At 33.6% G+C, this 16,595-nt stretch overlaps 1 protein-coding gene and 1 long non-coding RNA gene across 2 annotated transcripts; both read left to right on the top strand.

The window, feature by feature from the left end:
- Positions 1 to 2,679: 2,679 nt before the first annotated feature.
- Positions 2,680 to 3,436, top strand: LOC126686648 (uncharacterized). The gene is made up of 2 exons (XM_050380790.1): positions 2,680 to 3,137; positions 3,308 to 3,436. Exons 1-2 carry the CDS (start codon positions 2,769 to 2,771, stop codon positions 3,434 to 3,436), a joined length of 498 nt encoding a protein of 165 aa, XP_050236747.1. The 5' UTR covers positions 2,680 to 2,768.
- A 6,966-nt stretch (positions 3,437 to 10,402) lies between these two features.
- Positions 10,403 to 11,918, top strand: LOC126686127 (uncharacterized). Its single transcript, XR_007643788.2, has 2 exons — positions 10,403 to 10,701; positions 11,580 to 11,918. It is a non-coding gene; the product is annotated as an uncharacterized LOC126686127 (long non-coding RNA).
- Positions 11,919 to 16,595: the final 4,677 nt, after the last annotated feature.

Genomic DNA, 16,595 nt, shown 5'->3' with positions numbered 1-16,595 from the left:
AGCTGTGAGTCATGCAGAAATTTCTGCAGTGATTCCATTTTCCTTAGGTTATACGAAATCCCTCCTTTTTTCTCTCTCAAATCAGAAATGCAGTTAAAATCCCCGCCTAGAAGAACATGCCCTATTAAAGTGTTGATGTAGTGAGTAAGAGATTGAAATTGATTGGCACGTTCGGTATAAGAAACACTTAGGTAAATTCCAATAAAATTCCACACTACATCGGTAGTTTCATCAACTACAGTACAATGCACAAAGAAATTCTGAAAATAAACTACGCTAACCCTACTTGTGGAATGCCACGCAAGCGCGATGCCACCCGAGAGGCCCAAAGGATCAACACATTTGAACTCTCTAAAGCCGCATTTTCTAAAAACTTTTTCCACTTTTTCACTAACATTCTTAGACTCAATAAGTAAAACCAAGCTTGGAGAATGGGATTTCACGATCCCTTGTAAATGGTGAACTGTCAAGGGGTTCCCCACACCTTGACAATTCCAAATAATAGTCTTCATATATCCATTTGGGGTCCATTGTGGCTGGCACCCTCCACCGTGTTGGATAAATGGGAGAAACAAGTTCTTTTTGCTGTAGCATTGTCTAGCACAACCCCTCCTCTCTTATAACCTGTGCTGAGTTCAGCCATAGACGGATTGCCTTGATCATTGCCCTCAACAGAGACATCATCGGTGTCTCTATCTCTTGTACCCTGAGTAATAGCATGCGAAGCTCCATTCCTACTGCCTTGTCGCATACGGGCAAGGGTTTTGAGCCTGTGTTTGAGTGGCAGCTGCTCCAAGTTGGTAATAGCTTCCCCATTTTGTTCCTTGGCTTGCACAAGAGGCCCAGTTGCTCCTTGAGCAGTAATGATGGTAGGGTTTGTTGTTGCACCCCTTTCAGGGAACTTGTCCTCCTTATCAGCAACTAAGAAGGGATCAGTAGGTGAGCCATCAAAACTGGCATCAAGAGGAAGGTTCAAGAGGTTGGAAATTTTCAGAGAGTTGATGTGGTGTGAAGGACGTGAATCAGTTTCTGCATGGCATGGTTGCGTAATATTAGGCCCATCAACCAGAAAGTTAGGACTGGAAGTGTCACTGGGCTTGGGTAACACTAAGTGGAGCAAGCCCAGTTCCTCTAAAATCTTCCTGTTGCAGTAAATAGCTCCAATAGCTGAATCAGCCTTGAGTTTTGGGCTTGAGGCAAAGACAAATGGATCGAGCTGGACTTTCTTGTAGCTTGCTGGGTCCTGGATCTTGGGCTCGGTGTTTGCTCGGAGTCTATCCAATAAAACAGCCTCTGGTATGTCCGGATACTGCGCCATTGTCGAGGAGTTGCCTGTGTTCTGACCTCTGTTGCTGTTTTGCACGTAAAAGGAAAGACCTTTTCCTTCATCATGGGACTTATCTTCTATCATACTAAGGTTGGGAAAGCATGCAGGGTTGACTTGCTTTCCTTTTTGTATCCTTTTGCATCTGTCAGCCGCCTCGAGACCAGTGAAAGCCTTTTTACCCTTATCTTCTGCAATTTTGGTTTGTGGGCCATTTCTGTTTACCCAGCGGTCAAGAACTATCGGTCCTCTACCTGGTCTGGCGAAGGAGGAGATGACCGTTGGTGGCTGTCCGAGCACCGGAGCTTGGTTGTTCTTGTTGAACCAGTTGCCGGAGGTGGCACTTTGTGACGTGGGGCTCTCTGGTCTAACTTGCTTTCCAGGATTGATATTATGTCTTGCTGCAACATTTCCTTTTTTAAAACCCACCCTCATCTCAGAGCTGAAACATGTTTCCTCTGGGTCCTCCATCAAACTCAAGACTGTTACACATGAATAGGTTGAGTGGCCGATTATGCCACACCGGAAGCAAATATCCGGCATCCTTTCATACATGAAATTTATCCACTTTCGTTGTCCCCCTCTAACTTTGGTATAGAAGCCCTTTCTCAGAGGTTTCGTTACATCTAGCTCCACTTTCAGCCTGAGCGTTCCAAAAACTACCTTGGGATGGATCTCTTCGCAGTCAGATGTAATGTAAGAAACAAACAAGCTTCCAATCTGTCTTGCATTGTAAACATTAAGCTGGTTTGCTGGCAAACCCATAGCATGTATCCAAAAGGGGGACAAGGAAAAATCAATGGAGTCTAAGGACTCCTCTTCTGGCCACCGCTGGAGAACCAAGAGGTGGTTTGTAATACACCAGGGACGACCGTTCCAAATCTTCTCACAATCTTCTTCAGAGCGAAAATGGAAGATGTAGGTGCCATCTCCATCTTTGGATATATCAAAATTTTGACCCGTTCTCCATGATCGATGGAGGACCTCATGGACAATGGTATCATGATAAACCTTTTTTCCGGCAAATTGCCCTACTAGAACAAACCTGTTCTCAGCTTCCTCTTCTACCAGGTCGAGAGTAGGTTCAGAGACTTTGAGATTTGCAGCAAACATAGTCAGTTCTTTTATACCCATGGGTTGTTGGTGATCCATAATTAAGTGACTTAAAAGCTTGGAGAAAAGTTGGTGAGTAGTTGTAGAGGAGTAAAGAGTTGGAGATGTTTGAATTGCAGCTGCGTGGGGTTTGAAAAAGAAATGAGGGTTGATATAATAGATTAAAGGTGTTATGGCTGGTTGACTCCACTTAGGGAGAGAGAGGGATAAACCCTAGAGAATTAAGCTTTCAACTCAAGTTGTAGTTGATCACTACAATGTTTTAAACCTACCGTCCGACGAAAAATCAGCGAATTTAACGGAAGAAGATATCTCAAAAGCATACAAGAAGATGGCTTTGAAATTGCATCCTGACAAGAACCCTAATGATCCGAATGCTCGTGCCAATTTCCAAAAGCTTCTCTCGTCTTATGAGATTCTTAAGGATCCGAGAACCCGAAAGCAATTCGATGATCTTCTCCGACTCAAGCGTCAGCGGAAGACGGGATATGGTTTCGGGCTGAAAAATTCCAAGCCGCCAGAGAAAGCGTCGCCGCCGGATTCTGCTCACCATCCTTCTCAAACTTGCGGATTAGCAGCAGCTGCAGCAATGCTGCAGAAAATAGCAAGGTTCCTTGAAATTGTTGAAATTGTTGTTCGGATAATAGTAACTGTCCTAGAGGAATTCAAGAATTTAGAAGAGCCGGCGAAGAAAAAATCTGTAAAGAAAAATCTATAAAGAAAAAATCTATTAAGAAAAAATTTGTTAATGGATAGAATTAGTTTGGTTTAGGAGATTGTTAACAGATTTTTAGGCTATTAAAATGTTTAAAGAGTAGTGCCAATGCTTTAATTTTTTGGCAGTTATTATTGGGTGACTATTTTCAGTAGGGATGGCAATGGGGCGGGGTGGGGGTGGAGAAGCTATCCCCATCCCCGTCCCCACTTCTATGGGGAATTCTCATCCCCGTCCCCATTTATTTGATGGGGTTTAATTCATCCCCATCCCCATACCCGTGAATTCCCCATTCCCATAGGGATCCCCACATCCCTGTCTAATTTTAATATAAATATTTAAATATTTTTATTATTTTCATAAAATATTTTAAAAAAATACAATGTGTTCAATATTAATAATAATATTATAAATTAAATTATCCAAAAATTAATTAATCATCTAAAATATTCAGTAATTTTAAATATTAAAATAAAATAATTAAAACTAAATCGTTAAAAATCATTACTTAATATTCTGATAATTAAATAAAATTATTAAAATTATGCCCGATATATTAAAAATTGTAATAAATTATATAAAATTAAATCGGGTCCCCATGGGGACGGGGATGGGGATCCCCATGGGGTGGGGACTACACTCACCGTCCCCTCCCCATCCTCGTGGATGGGGAATAATCTTCCCCCATCCCCGTACCCATGGGGACAATTGGTGGGAATTTCCCGCCCCATTAGGGGCGCGTCCCCATGGGGATCGGGGAATCTCCTCTCCATTGCCATCCCTAATTTCCAGTGCAAAAAATACTAAAACCAAAGTAATATTTTCAATTTTGACTAAATTATCTTTTTCTAATTTGACTCTACCCCTCTCTTTATTATATTCTTCATTCCTAAAATATCTCAACTTACTTAAATAGAATGTAAATCCTAAAACAACAAATTTAATTATCATAATTCTCTTAGGCACCGTTTGAATTGAGAGATTTTCGAGGAACAAAATCCATAGATTTTGCACAATCCATTTATTTCATCAAAATCCATTCATTGTTACAAAAAAATGATATGACAATACATGAATTTTCAAATTCTCTCGTACTCTAAAATCCCTCATTTAAATTCCCACCTAGAAGGTGGGAAAATTAAAATCTATCATTTTTTTATGAATGATGGATTCTTCTAATATTAAATTATTCCAAAAATATCCCTATAAATCCATGGATTTTATATATATTCCAAATGGTGGAATTTATAAATCCATAGATTTCACATTCCATTGATTTTAAATCCATTGATTTACTAAAATCCATTGATTTTACAAACTCTCAATACAATCGGTGTCTTAATACTTTACTTTGTGAACTTTAATTTTAGAATTAATCAGTATAATTTTTAATTTTAGATATGAATTTTCAGTCTCCTACTATTTGTTTTTCTTTCAACGTCTATTGAAATATTTTTCTAACTCCGAAGTATTTTTTCTTTTAATTATAGTTTGAGTTATATCAAGTTTTCTATAGGTTTAATTAGTACTTCAAAAGTTTTTTTGAACAGTTAATATGTTTGTGTAATTAATAGGAACCGTAGCATAAATCAAATCAAAATTAAGTCAAATTAGTCAAAATTGAAAATATTGCTCTGACATTAATAACTTTTGTTCTGTAAATAGCATCACCCTTATTATTAGTTCATTCAGAAAACACACTTTCCCTAGAGTTTATTGATATTTTTCATCCTATCATTTGGCAAATACTTGGTATACTTGGTGACTAAGAAAGATATCACAAATATTTGCACTTTATAAAATTATTTAGTATATAAACTTGTAAAATGTTTGCAGAATTATCATTTTCTTTTTAAAATGGCTCATTAGCTATTATTGAAAGGTCTTATAATTTTATAATATCCTTAATTCATTTGATGAAACTTTTAGTTTTATTACGTCGTTTAAGAAAGACAATTCATTTTATAAACTGATATTAATTTTTTTTTCTAACTATACTCTCAATTGATATGATCAATAATTTTAATATTGTTTTTTTATATATTTCAATATATAGCAATAGATATTGGCTTATTAGTAAATTTTAAAATAAAATAATAAAAAGTTATTTTAGGATTGTTATTTACTAGAAATAAGCAAGAGTAATGAGACAAAAAATACAAAAAGTGGAAGATTCTATTAAGGACAAATGAATTTCCGAAATCTGAACCACACCCATAAGAAGAACCAAAATTGGAATCAAAACTAGAATCAAAATTGGAACTAGAAGGAATTGGATCCAGAGTTAGAATCGAAGCTAGAACCGGAAATATAATATGAACTGGAATCGAAAACATATTTAAAAATGTAAACGGAAGAACAACCTTTTAAAAATATTTAAAATAAAAATGTGGGGAAAATATGTAAATAGTGAAAATATATTTATAAATGTTAAAATTTATAAAAAGTTTTTAAAATATTGGAGATATATTTAATTTTTTTCAAACATTAAGAGTTTACTTGATTCTGAAGGCAAATTTAGAGAAATAAATGATCCTGTTTAGAAAGTTATTTCAAGAGTAATGTAAATGCTATAATTTTTGGCAATTCTTAATAATTAAGGAGATTAATATGGGGAATATACTTGGTGACTATGTATAGACCAACACATTATAATAAAATAATTTTTTAATTAAATTTTTTTAATATTTTACTAGGATAAATAATTTCAAAAGATAAAATTTGTAATTATTAAAAGAAAAATATGGAAAATATATTCGGCTTGCATTTGTAACCTTTTGCTTACTGAAGTTTAATATATCTACTTCTTTTCAAAAAAAATAAAAAAAAATATGGAAAATATTTGCACTGTATAAATTTATTTAATATATAAACTTGTAAAAATGTTCGCTGAATCATCATTTTCCTTTTAAAATGATGCTTTCGTTATTATTGTGGGGTACTCAAAATTTGTAATTACTATTCTTAATTCATTTAATGACGTTTTTATTTTTGAAAATTTTAAAATACAATTAATATTTTGAATTTTTACAAATATATTATATATTTTTTATTATACTCTTATTTAATATAGGTTTTATGGTGAAAAAAATTCAAACGTTTAAGACTTGTTGTAATTTAATCCAAACTTTTTAATATTGTGATGATAGCTAAGTTATTCCTTTGTTGTCATAATAGTCAAATAATTGTATTTTTTATGCGAAAGTTTTTGATTTGTTTTGAGCTTAAAATATCATTATTCATAAAAAAAAAAAAAGATAACCGAATAGCTAGCCTAATTGAAAATAACAAGTTCGGCTACTAATTTAGCTATTATTACAGTAAAAAAAATACAATTTGATTATTATTATAAAAATTAAAATAATTGAATTAAATTACAATAAATTATAAAAATTTGAATTTTTTTTCACCATGAGGCTTTTAATATATATAATACTCCCTCCGTTCTTTTTTAGTTGTCCATTTAGCTGAAATTGCACATATTAAGATAGTGGGATTTTTGTCTTAAATAATAGGAGTAAATACTAATATAACCCTACTATATTATAAATGTTTTGTAAATTGAGTTATAGAGTTATTTATTAGGAAGGGTTAAATTTGGAAGATAATAATTTATGTTATCTTAAAATTTTAAATGGACAATTAAATATTTTATTTGGCTAAATGGACAACTAAAAAAGAACGGAGGGAGTAATAGGTATACTTTTACATATTTCACTACATATAAATATTGGCTTATTATTATCAATAAAAATGAGGAAGAGTTTTGAGATAAAAAAATGGACAAGTCTGTTAGAATAAATGAATTATTATTGTTGACATTTTTTTATGGGTGGTGATATTTCCGGATTAACTATTTATAAGGCCAGAGTAGTTTTTATATTTTGGACATTACTACCCTTCTATTAATTAGGCATTTATTTTCTTGTTTTTCATATCAATATCTTTTTCTTTAATTGAACGAAATCATTTGATAAATCTCCGCAACTAATTTTCTCAACGACATATTTTTGGACTATTTTTTTATGACTAGTAATAAATGAGAATAAAAATACAAACCACTGCCAATATATATCACTTGCGCTCAATAATGTTAGACAAATGTATTGATAGCTAGAAAAACGTGATTATTTCACACCACTAAGAGAAAAATAGGCTTAATTATTTAAAAACCACCCAACTTGAATTTTTTTTCGTTTATACCCTGATCTAGAAAAAAAATTCATACCATAACGTATGTGTTTATGTTTTCACCTATACCCCAAATTTCAAAAAAAAATATTATTTATTGAAAACAACTTATATTATTTTATACTTTTTTCTATTAAAAAAAATACAAAGAAATACTTCATCTTTAAAAATGTTCAAAAATAAGGATTATTTAAAACTTTTTTTTAAATGAAAAGAGGTTAATTTAGTGCCTCGGGGTAGAGGTGAAACATAAACACATACGTCAGGGTATAAATGAATTTTTTCCTAGGTTAGGGTATAAACGAAAAAAAGTTCAAGGTGGGTGGTTTTTAAGTAATTAAGCCGAGAAAAATATGTGATAAGTATTGAATTTTTAAAAGACGTACTAACACATCTGACCGACAATGATAAATATGTGTGCCGGTAGAAAATTAGTTGCAGAGATTTATCAAAAGGTTTGTTTCAAATAAAGAAAAAGAAATTGATACGAAAAAAATTTCAGGTTTAAGTGTTTTGATTAGTACTCCCTCCGTTTTGAAATAGTTGTCGCTTTAGCCATTTTCACACAAACTAAGAAAGCAATAAATATGTCTAAATTTGTATGTATTTTTACTAAATTAGCCCTTTTTAAAACTTGTTAATATTAATTACTATAACTCTTTATTTGTATTTTTGTATTCTTTCAATGAATAAATGAAGGATATATGTGGAAAAATAGCAATAAATGCTTTCTTGTTATTTTAAAGTAATAAGTATTATGAAACAATTTTTTTTCTCTAAAGCGACAACTATTTCAAAATGGAGGGAGTATCAAATAAGGATAATTAAGGAATAGAAAAATAACCAAAAAAAAAGAATATAAATGCCTAATTATTAGAAGGGTAATAATGTCAAAAATATAAAAACTGCTCTGCCCCTATAAATAATTGATATGGAAATATGGCCACCCTTTTTTATTGGTTCTTTAACTATATTATAAATTTTGCTTATTTTGCTTTTGTAAAATTATTTTAATATACACTCCATCTATACTATATATAAAAGCATGGAGGGGGGACAAGCAAATTTACTGAATAATCTTTTTCAGTTTACTATTAAATAGGTTTTATAGTCATTAACTAATTAATTATTTAATTAATCACTATTGTAATTAAAGTCCTAATTAGAATAGTTAGCTAAATTATCTCCAATTTACTTTTTAGTATGTAAAAAAATAACTAAATTGTCTCCAAATTAGTAGGATACCTATCTTTTAGTTTGATTGAATTACAAAATTAAAATACTGTATTTGGTTAATATAATATTATTTAAATTTCTATCTTATTATTTTTAAAAATATTATTAATAAAATTAAGTTAATTATTTATTATGGTTATGTAATACCCCGTACGTCTGGCGTTGCAAAAGTAGGCTACGTGTCCGATATAAAATAATGAAGCGGTTAGAAAAGAAGTTATCGGAAGAATTTAATAAGAAAATATTTAAAAAAGGACGAAAATAGGTTGATATTGAAATTTAAAGAAGAAATTTCAATATTTATAATGCCTAAATAGTTTGACGGGACTAAAGAAAATTGTAAGAAAAATTGGAATTTAAAATATGTTAAAGTCCCCAAGAAATTAGAAAATAGAATTTTATTGCCCGGAAAATATAATTTCAATAAATTATTTGCGGGAGTTGATATTTAAGATAATTATATCGATTATTTGGATATTGATATTTGTCAAATGAAGATAAGGACAAAAAAATGACGGAAATAGTCATTTTGCTCAATTTGAAAAATTGAGCGTTTTAGCTAAAAATTAGTGAAATTAATTACCGAATATAAAATAATAAGATAGCGGAAAAATATTATTTATTTGGATGTAAACAACACGGAATTTATCGAGTTGGAACGATTAAGCGATCGACGGACTAAACTAGGCGAAAGAAAAGTTTGAAATTGAAAGTTGAGGAGGTGGCAAAGTGAGGGATTAAGTTATACATTTTTCCATAAATATATAAGGCAACTCATTTGATTTAAACTCAGAATTATACAATATCTCAGCTCTAGAATCATCATCTTCTTCCTCTTGATGAACACCATGTGCAATTCAACTTCTTAAGGCCATAACTTGCACATTTCTTCACCAAATTGGATGATTTTTGCGGCAACGGAAAGAGGATAGGATTATCTATCGATCTATAGAATTAAATCAAGGTAAGGATATCTTTATTTGGTTAGAGTTTTGCTGTAAAAATTCTGTTTAGATTGAGCTTAGTATTGATGATGATTTTAAGCTTTAAAATGATGATTAATAAGTTAGAATTGATGGTTTATGACATGAATTATTATTTATGAGCTGAGTTTGATGTGTTGTGGTGAGATGTGAGAGTTGTGTTAATTGGTTAGGGTTGATTGGTAGGGTTTAATGGAGGTAGGTTTGTTGATGGTGGCTTTTGGAGGCCATGGAGGCTACGGGAAAGGAACCACCGTGCTTCGCACAGTGGGGCTGCGTTTCAGCAGCCATGGTGCGTTGCACCATGGCTGAAGCAGCCCCTTCCCTGCCAAAACAGGGGAGGGCCGAAGGATAGTGAAATGGGGGCTGATGCCACCCTTTCCCGATGGTTGTATCGCTTAAGATCGACGCAAACACTAAGTGTTACGTAACTAGTTTCGAGCATAACGTAAAAACTGTTTTGAATTAAACTTTGAACTAAGATTTTAATGAGTTTAAGTTGGTGATAATGACATGATTAAAGGCTGTAGTAATTGGTGTAATGTTGAGTATATAGGCTGTTTTAGTCGACCGAAACGTTAAAGAGATAACTTGAGAATTTGACAATGTTGCTGGAAATTTTACGCTGCGAAACAGCCATGTTGCAAGGGCAATATCTCGAGCTATTTAGCTCCAAATTAAGTTCCGTTTGTTGGTACGGAAACTTAAGGATGTCGTCTATAAATGTCTAAGTATAAGTTTCTGCTATTTCGGCCTCTAAGTGGCTCAAATAAATCAGAATATTATGTCGCGCATAGCAGTTTTGAAATTTAGAACAGCCCTAAGTTGTTAACTTCGGGGCCAAATTCCGACACCTTCGGGTACTTATCTCAGTCCGAGACCTAAATGAAAGTTGTAGGCGACGTTCTGAACATTAAGAATGTCAATTTTATTTAGTGGTCGGACTGTTTTAAGTAAACGGTTTCAATAGCCAAAGTTGGCTAGAAACCTAGTTTTGGATTAATTAATTATAGTTAGATTGTAATTAATTCGAGTTATTATCGAAATTGTGTAGACTTGACGAGGCGACTACCAATGGAACCCGAAACTTACGGAACGCGAGATCGCTAGGTATTATCGAAAATTATGGATAGCAAGCGGTGAGTATATTTTACTCACTCTTATTATCGTATTAAAAACTATTTTATATATACTATATATATTATTATTATTATTAAATGCATCACATAAATTATATAGCTTGATTTTATTGGGTGGTTCTTATTGGATTGATTTATATTTGAATTGTTTGTTTATGGAGTGAACTACATTGTATTGGTTTGACTTGTTTGATATATGAATTGTATTACTTTGCTTATGACTTGTCGATTATTTGCCAATGTGAGTTTGTATATGATCCGAAGAAACGAGCTACCTATTGGGCGTCAATAGGCCGTGTGATCACCGGTGTTTATGAAAGTCTAGATATTCGTACATAGATACGTTTGATATGAGCTCATTAAATGTTGATCATATTTTTAATTATGAAATGGAATATGTTTGGGTATCGGAAAGGAGGATTATAATTGTGGCAGATACGAGGTAACTCGGTCGAACTATCTCGGGACCCGTATCTGGTGGGTAACTCGGTTGAACTATCTCGGGACCCACAACTTGGGATTAAGTAGTGGCATGATGTAACTCGGTTGAATTATCTCGGGACTATGCCACGTGGTAGCGGGTAACTCGGTCGAACTATCTCGGGACCCGGCCACTCGGACGATATGATTTGAATGTGATATGGTTTAGGAGAGGTTAAGGAGTTTAAGATTAAGGTTTCGATCGGATCAAATACTTGTCTTAAGTGAATTGTTTGCAATCGCTGTAATTGTATATGTTGGAATTGTTTGAAAATGTGATTGTATATATATATATATATATATATATCTTAAAAAAAGTGTTTTAAATGCGATGCTTATTTTGATAATATGGTAAGTAAAGTATAACTCACTCAGCTTAATAGCTGACCCCCAAATAGTGTGTTTTTCAGGTACCTAGATTCTAGACGTCGCTAGAAGTTCGTCTTTAACCGGAAGTTCCTTTGGCTATGTACAGCCCCGACTTCCGTAGATGCTGCAGTAGTATGATGTCTGACCAGTGTCGTGGCCTATTACAGCAGTGAAATTTTATATGGTTTATAGTTAATGTCTGTTGTGTATATGAGGTCTGGCTACAATAGTTATCACGGAGGTAAATTCCCGTGATGTAATTTTGACATAGTGGTTTATGCCGGGCTAATACGTTCATGATACGGAAACGATAAGTCCGAGCACGTTGTATGGTTTTACCACTGTATATTAATGTATCTTTGTTTAAATGATGTGTTTGTAAAGTATATGTTTAAATGCGGTGTTTGTAAAGTCATTATATGATTGTTTATTGCGAAAAAGTCTTAGTGAATTTCAGGCTTGCTACGGGTTTCGGAACTATAATTCCCATTCCCTAGCGCCGGTCGCGGCCCTCGATTTTGGGTCGTGACAAAGGTGGTATCAGAGCAGTTGGTCCAGTTACCACTGCCAGTCTTTGAAAAGTGTCTGTTTGACCCTAAGTACCTAGGTACTACTGCAGCGTATAGAGTCGAGCCTTATTGATTATATGTGTCTGATTGAATTTGCTTGATGTTATAGGCTGTCTATTACCGAGTGGAACGCGTGTGTGAGAGATTGTTTAAGTTTTTAAGTGAATGTGATATGCTTAGATGGTTAGTCAAGCTTTAAGTTAGATAGTGCATATCATATATTAAATTATTGGATATTGTGGAAAAGTGGTTTGGACAGTATCACATGATTAAGTATTGTTCTTGTTCAGCATATCTGAGCAAAAATGGAGCTCAGCTACATATTGTGTCAGAAGAGGAGGAAGCGCCTCCTATTTATCAAATGGATTTCATGTAGATACTGACAGACTATCGGAGATACGTCAGAATGAGTGCATATCAGATATTCAAACTCGAGGTGGGACCATTGTCCCGGAGATGGAAATTAGTGAGGAAAGTTAGGAAGACCTATCCGAAGAGGAAGCATCAGAAGAGGTGAACCATCAGTACATTAGGGGTTTAGGACCCGACTTTGTTGAGTAATACAATAATGCACCTAAGCATTTTGGAATGTTATTCGCTAAAGCTCGTCAAATAGCCAGCGATCATGAGTGGAATGACGATTCCATTCCACCTTTCTTCTTTTGACGTGAGAGACCAACATTCCCTCTTCATATGGGTACTGTTCCTAGTATTTGGCATAACCCCACAATTTTGCACAGAGGTAGAGGCAGTGCTAGACGCGCTAGAGGACACGGATGTGGCATTGCAACCCGAGAGGGGTGAGTCCAGTGAGACGCCCTCAAGTGCGAAATGCTTTCTATACTTATGTGCCAAACATGTTTATATGATTGAAATGTTTGTATTGTTTTGTTTATTCTGTGATCGATTGATATGACATACATTGATAGAATTGTGTATTATTAGGATAATGCCTATTGAGATAGATTGAGAAACCTGCACATATAGGCTTTATCGTAAACATAGTTGCTTTACAATAATTGAAACTAAGAATGCATAAAATACATAACATACATAATGTATATGGCGTGAAACGTAATTCCCTATATTACGTTTCCATTACCACAAGGATCGTAAATGATATCAAAGAAAGTATGATGTGAAAGATTGACACGTGAGCCTAAGGGCTACGTGAGATAAGAGTACGATCGAGATGATGAACTATAGAGACGCATGAGTATTAAAAGACAAGGAACGGGATATTCATTTAGCAATGCTAGTAGAGGATAGCATTGGCTATAAAACACTTCGATAAGTGTTAATGGATAACAAAATTACAATATCAAAATTATAATAAACCCCAATAAATTATAATGAAAAGCCATTAATGTCGCAAGGTGTGTAATCTGAAGGGACTTACGATTATTTTCAAGGAAAGAAAATTTTGTGCTTTAATGGTACAATTGTGCTCAGTCATCATATGTGGCATGTCATAATCACGGTAGTAATGCATACGAGTATACATATATATATTTTCTGTATAAAATACATTTTTTCAAAATGTAAATCATGCATCATACTCGTGTCAAAATTTTTAAAACGTGATTTTATCGAGCAACTCTTTAGTGATGAGAGGTGTCATCACTCTGAGCTACAATTGTACCAATGTTTTTAAATGATTTAAATGAAAAGAGTTTGAACCGAAAGAAAAATTTGAAAGACTGGTGCACCAGCAATGTTTGAGATATATTTGTTTTGTAAGAAACTCAGATGTAAAGCCCTGCGACAACAATAATAAAAGATTCTTGATAAACAAGAATGAACGTGTGTGATAAAATACATCCCAATATAAGAATGAAGCCCTGATGATAATAAATATTATTGCAATTTATCGATGCGAGACGTGTAAGATATCGGTAAGGTACCTAAGATTGGTGCTTACCCAAGCGTGATACGGGGTGAAAGTACGCCATCTAAAGCGAGAAAAGAAAGGGTATAGATCCAAGGAAGATACGGACCATGGAAAAGACCATATAAGGGTAAGAACGATTAAAAATATACGCGTACAATACTTAAATACTGGATGAGAATGAATGAGAAGAGGAGTAGACCGTAATAAGGTAGGCTAACTGAAAGATGCAATACGTTGACAAATGCGAGCAGGTAGCAGGTTTACCTCTTATCGATAAACGGTATTGGAGATGTCAAAACAAGAAGTACAAGAAGATCGAAAAATACGATAAGACGAAGACAATAACTTCAACGGACGATGATAAAGAAATCAGTAGTCATATGTTTGTAAGAACCAAAACGTATCATGTACAACATGTACATTGGAATGAGATGGATAAAGTGATCGAAAAGTATTATAATAGGAATGATGAAATAACCGAGAAACATAATAGGGAAAGGAAAGGATTACATCGAACAATGGTAAAGGTATTACAAGTCAGATTTGGACGATTGAAGTGAAAAGGTCGAGAGGTAAGAGTTGCGCCATGAAAGATGGACGCGGCATATGTTAAGGAATGTATAGCAAGCATTCAACTTCATGAGGTTCAACACTAGATGACCATGAAGTATGATATTTGTATAAAAGGAAAGATTTCCTATATACCATCAGGTCTTAATAAGAATATCAGATATAAGATCGTACAAATTTAACTCTAAAGTCAATAGTTAATAAATGGTTAAGTCGGAGTATCACAGCGAAAGTGTAAAAGGAAAAAGATAAGTATATACACAATCAGATATGGGAAAGATACGAGGAACGTTAAGAAAAAATGACATCAGACTCCGATAAACTCAGAAGTCTATGTGATGTGAAACAAAGTTAGAGACTATTAAGAATAGTACAACCTAACGATCGAAAGGAAACCGATAGAATTATTATGGAATAATAATTCATCGTGAATATCAAAGAACGCAAACAACTAAAGGACAAGGAAAGACGTTATTTTGGAATAACAAGTACATGATGGTCATGACATATCGAGAAATAGATCGAGACTAAGAAGGAAGAGTAAAGGAATGATGTTAACCGGGTATAAGATAATATGTTACGCGTTGTTTGGTTCAGACAAACATGGTAACCCGAATATCAAGGAATAAGGTGCGAGATAAGATAAAGGATCAACCTTGTACTTAATATGAAAAGTATAAATGCACGTTAAGTGGAGATGTTAAAAGGAATTTCCAAGGCAAGGTAAACTAGAATTGGCGACGATAGAACGGGGTTCAAAATTAGCCCATGAGGCTATGTTTCGGGCGAAGTTCGGATCCCGAAACCCAATGATAGTTAATCAGAATCAATGGATATAAGTAAAGGATATTGCATAGATTAAATTTGGATAATTTAATCATGGTATCATTTGATTGAATTGATTGTTTTTCAAGTTCAAAAGTGAGCGAAAAACATAAGTTAATCGAAGGGTAAAAGTGTGACTAGAAGCCAACTTTGAGGACGATTTCGAAGGTCAGGGAGATGTCGAAACAAGTTCGACTCTCAACAAAAGTTGTAGATTGGATATCAAAATATAAGAATGTTGAATTTAATTCAGATTAAGACGTTTTTAAACGCTTGGATTATAGGCTTTAGCAATAGCCTCTAAGAACTGTTAAGTGCAGCTCCCAAAACTAAATCAGGGAAGCGACTTCAGCGCTAGTTTCAGACATCATTGGGAACTATTTTGAACCTGATGTTCAAACAAAAGTTGGAGATAACGTTACGGACTATAAGTCTGTCAACTTTATTTGACAAACGAACTATTCATCATAAATGATTTTAAGGACCAAAGTTGACTAGAAGGGAAATTTTTGATAAGTTCAAAATAACTTAAATTATTAAGTTATTCAAATAAATTGTTTTAAATTAATCAAAGGAAGATTTTGATTAATAGCTAAAGGTATTTAAAGGACGTTTTAAGATAGTGTCAAATATGATGGTACAAATACGACTTGCAAGATATTGCAGAAAAACGACGAATAAACGTTGAAAAATATTAACGCTAAGAAATGAGAAGATACAAGGAATTGGCCGACGACAGAACGGAGATTAAAAGAACATTAAAGAGGATCCAATTATAGTGAAAGGACGTATAAGAAACATCTACAAAAGGACGCAAATGACGTGCAATAATTGGAGTGACAAGTTTACGCGCCATCGTTATAATGAAGTAAACGATGTAAGGAAATGGTAAGATGTTTACCCAGAAAAAGAAATATAAGAAAATTCGAGGACGAATTTTTATAAGGGGGGAAGAATGTAATACCCCGTACGTCTGGCGTTGCAAAAGTAGGCTACGTGTCCGATATAAAATAATGAAGCGGTTAGAAAAGAAGTTATCGGAAGAATTTAATAAGAAAATATTTAAAAAAGGACGAAAATAGGTTGATATTGAAATTTAAAGAAGAAATTTCAATATTTATAATGCCTAAATAGTTTGACGGGACTAAAGAAAATTGTAAGAAAAATTGGAATTTAAAATATGTTAAAGT

The sequence above is a fragment of the Mercurialis annua genome, linkage group LG6 (assembly GCF_937616625.2).
Source record: "Mercurialis annua linkage group LG6, ddMerAnnu1.2, whole genome shotgun sequence".
NCBI classification, from domain to species: domain Eukaryota; kingdom Viridiplantae; phylum Streptophyta; class Magnoliopsida; order Malpighiales; family Euphorbiaceae; genus Mercurialis; species Mercurialis annua.
The sequence above is the reverse complement of the archived record's forward strand: the minus strand, read 5'-3'. Positions and strand labels throughout refer to the sequence as shown.

Excerpts from the sequence above, each read along its gene's own strand:
- LOC126686648 (XM_050380790.1), top strand. The coding sequence starts at position 2,769 with ATGGCTTTGAAATTGCATCCTGACAAGAACCCTAATGATCCGAATGCT. Across the intron at positions 3,138-3,307 it reads AGCCGGCGAAGAAAAAATCT|GGATGGCAATGGGGCGGGGT; the intron begins GTAAAGAAAAAT and ends TATTTTCAGTAG.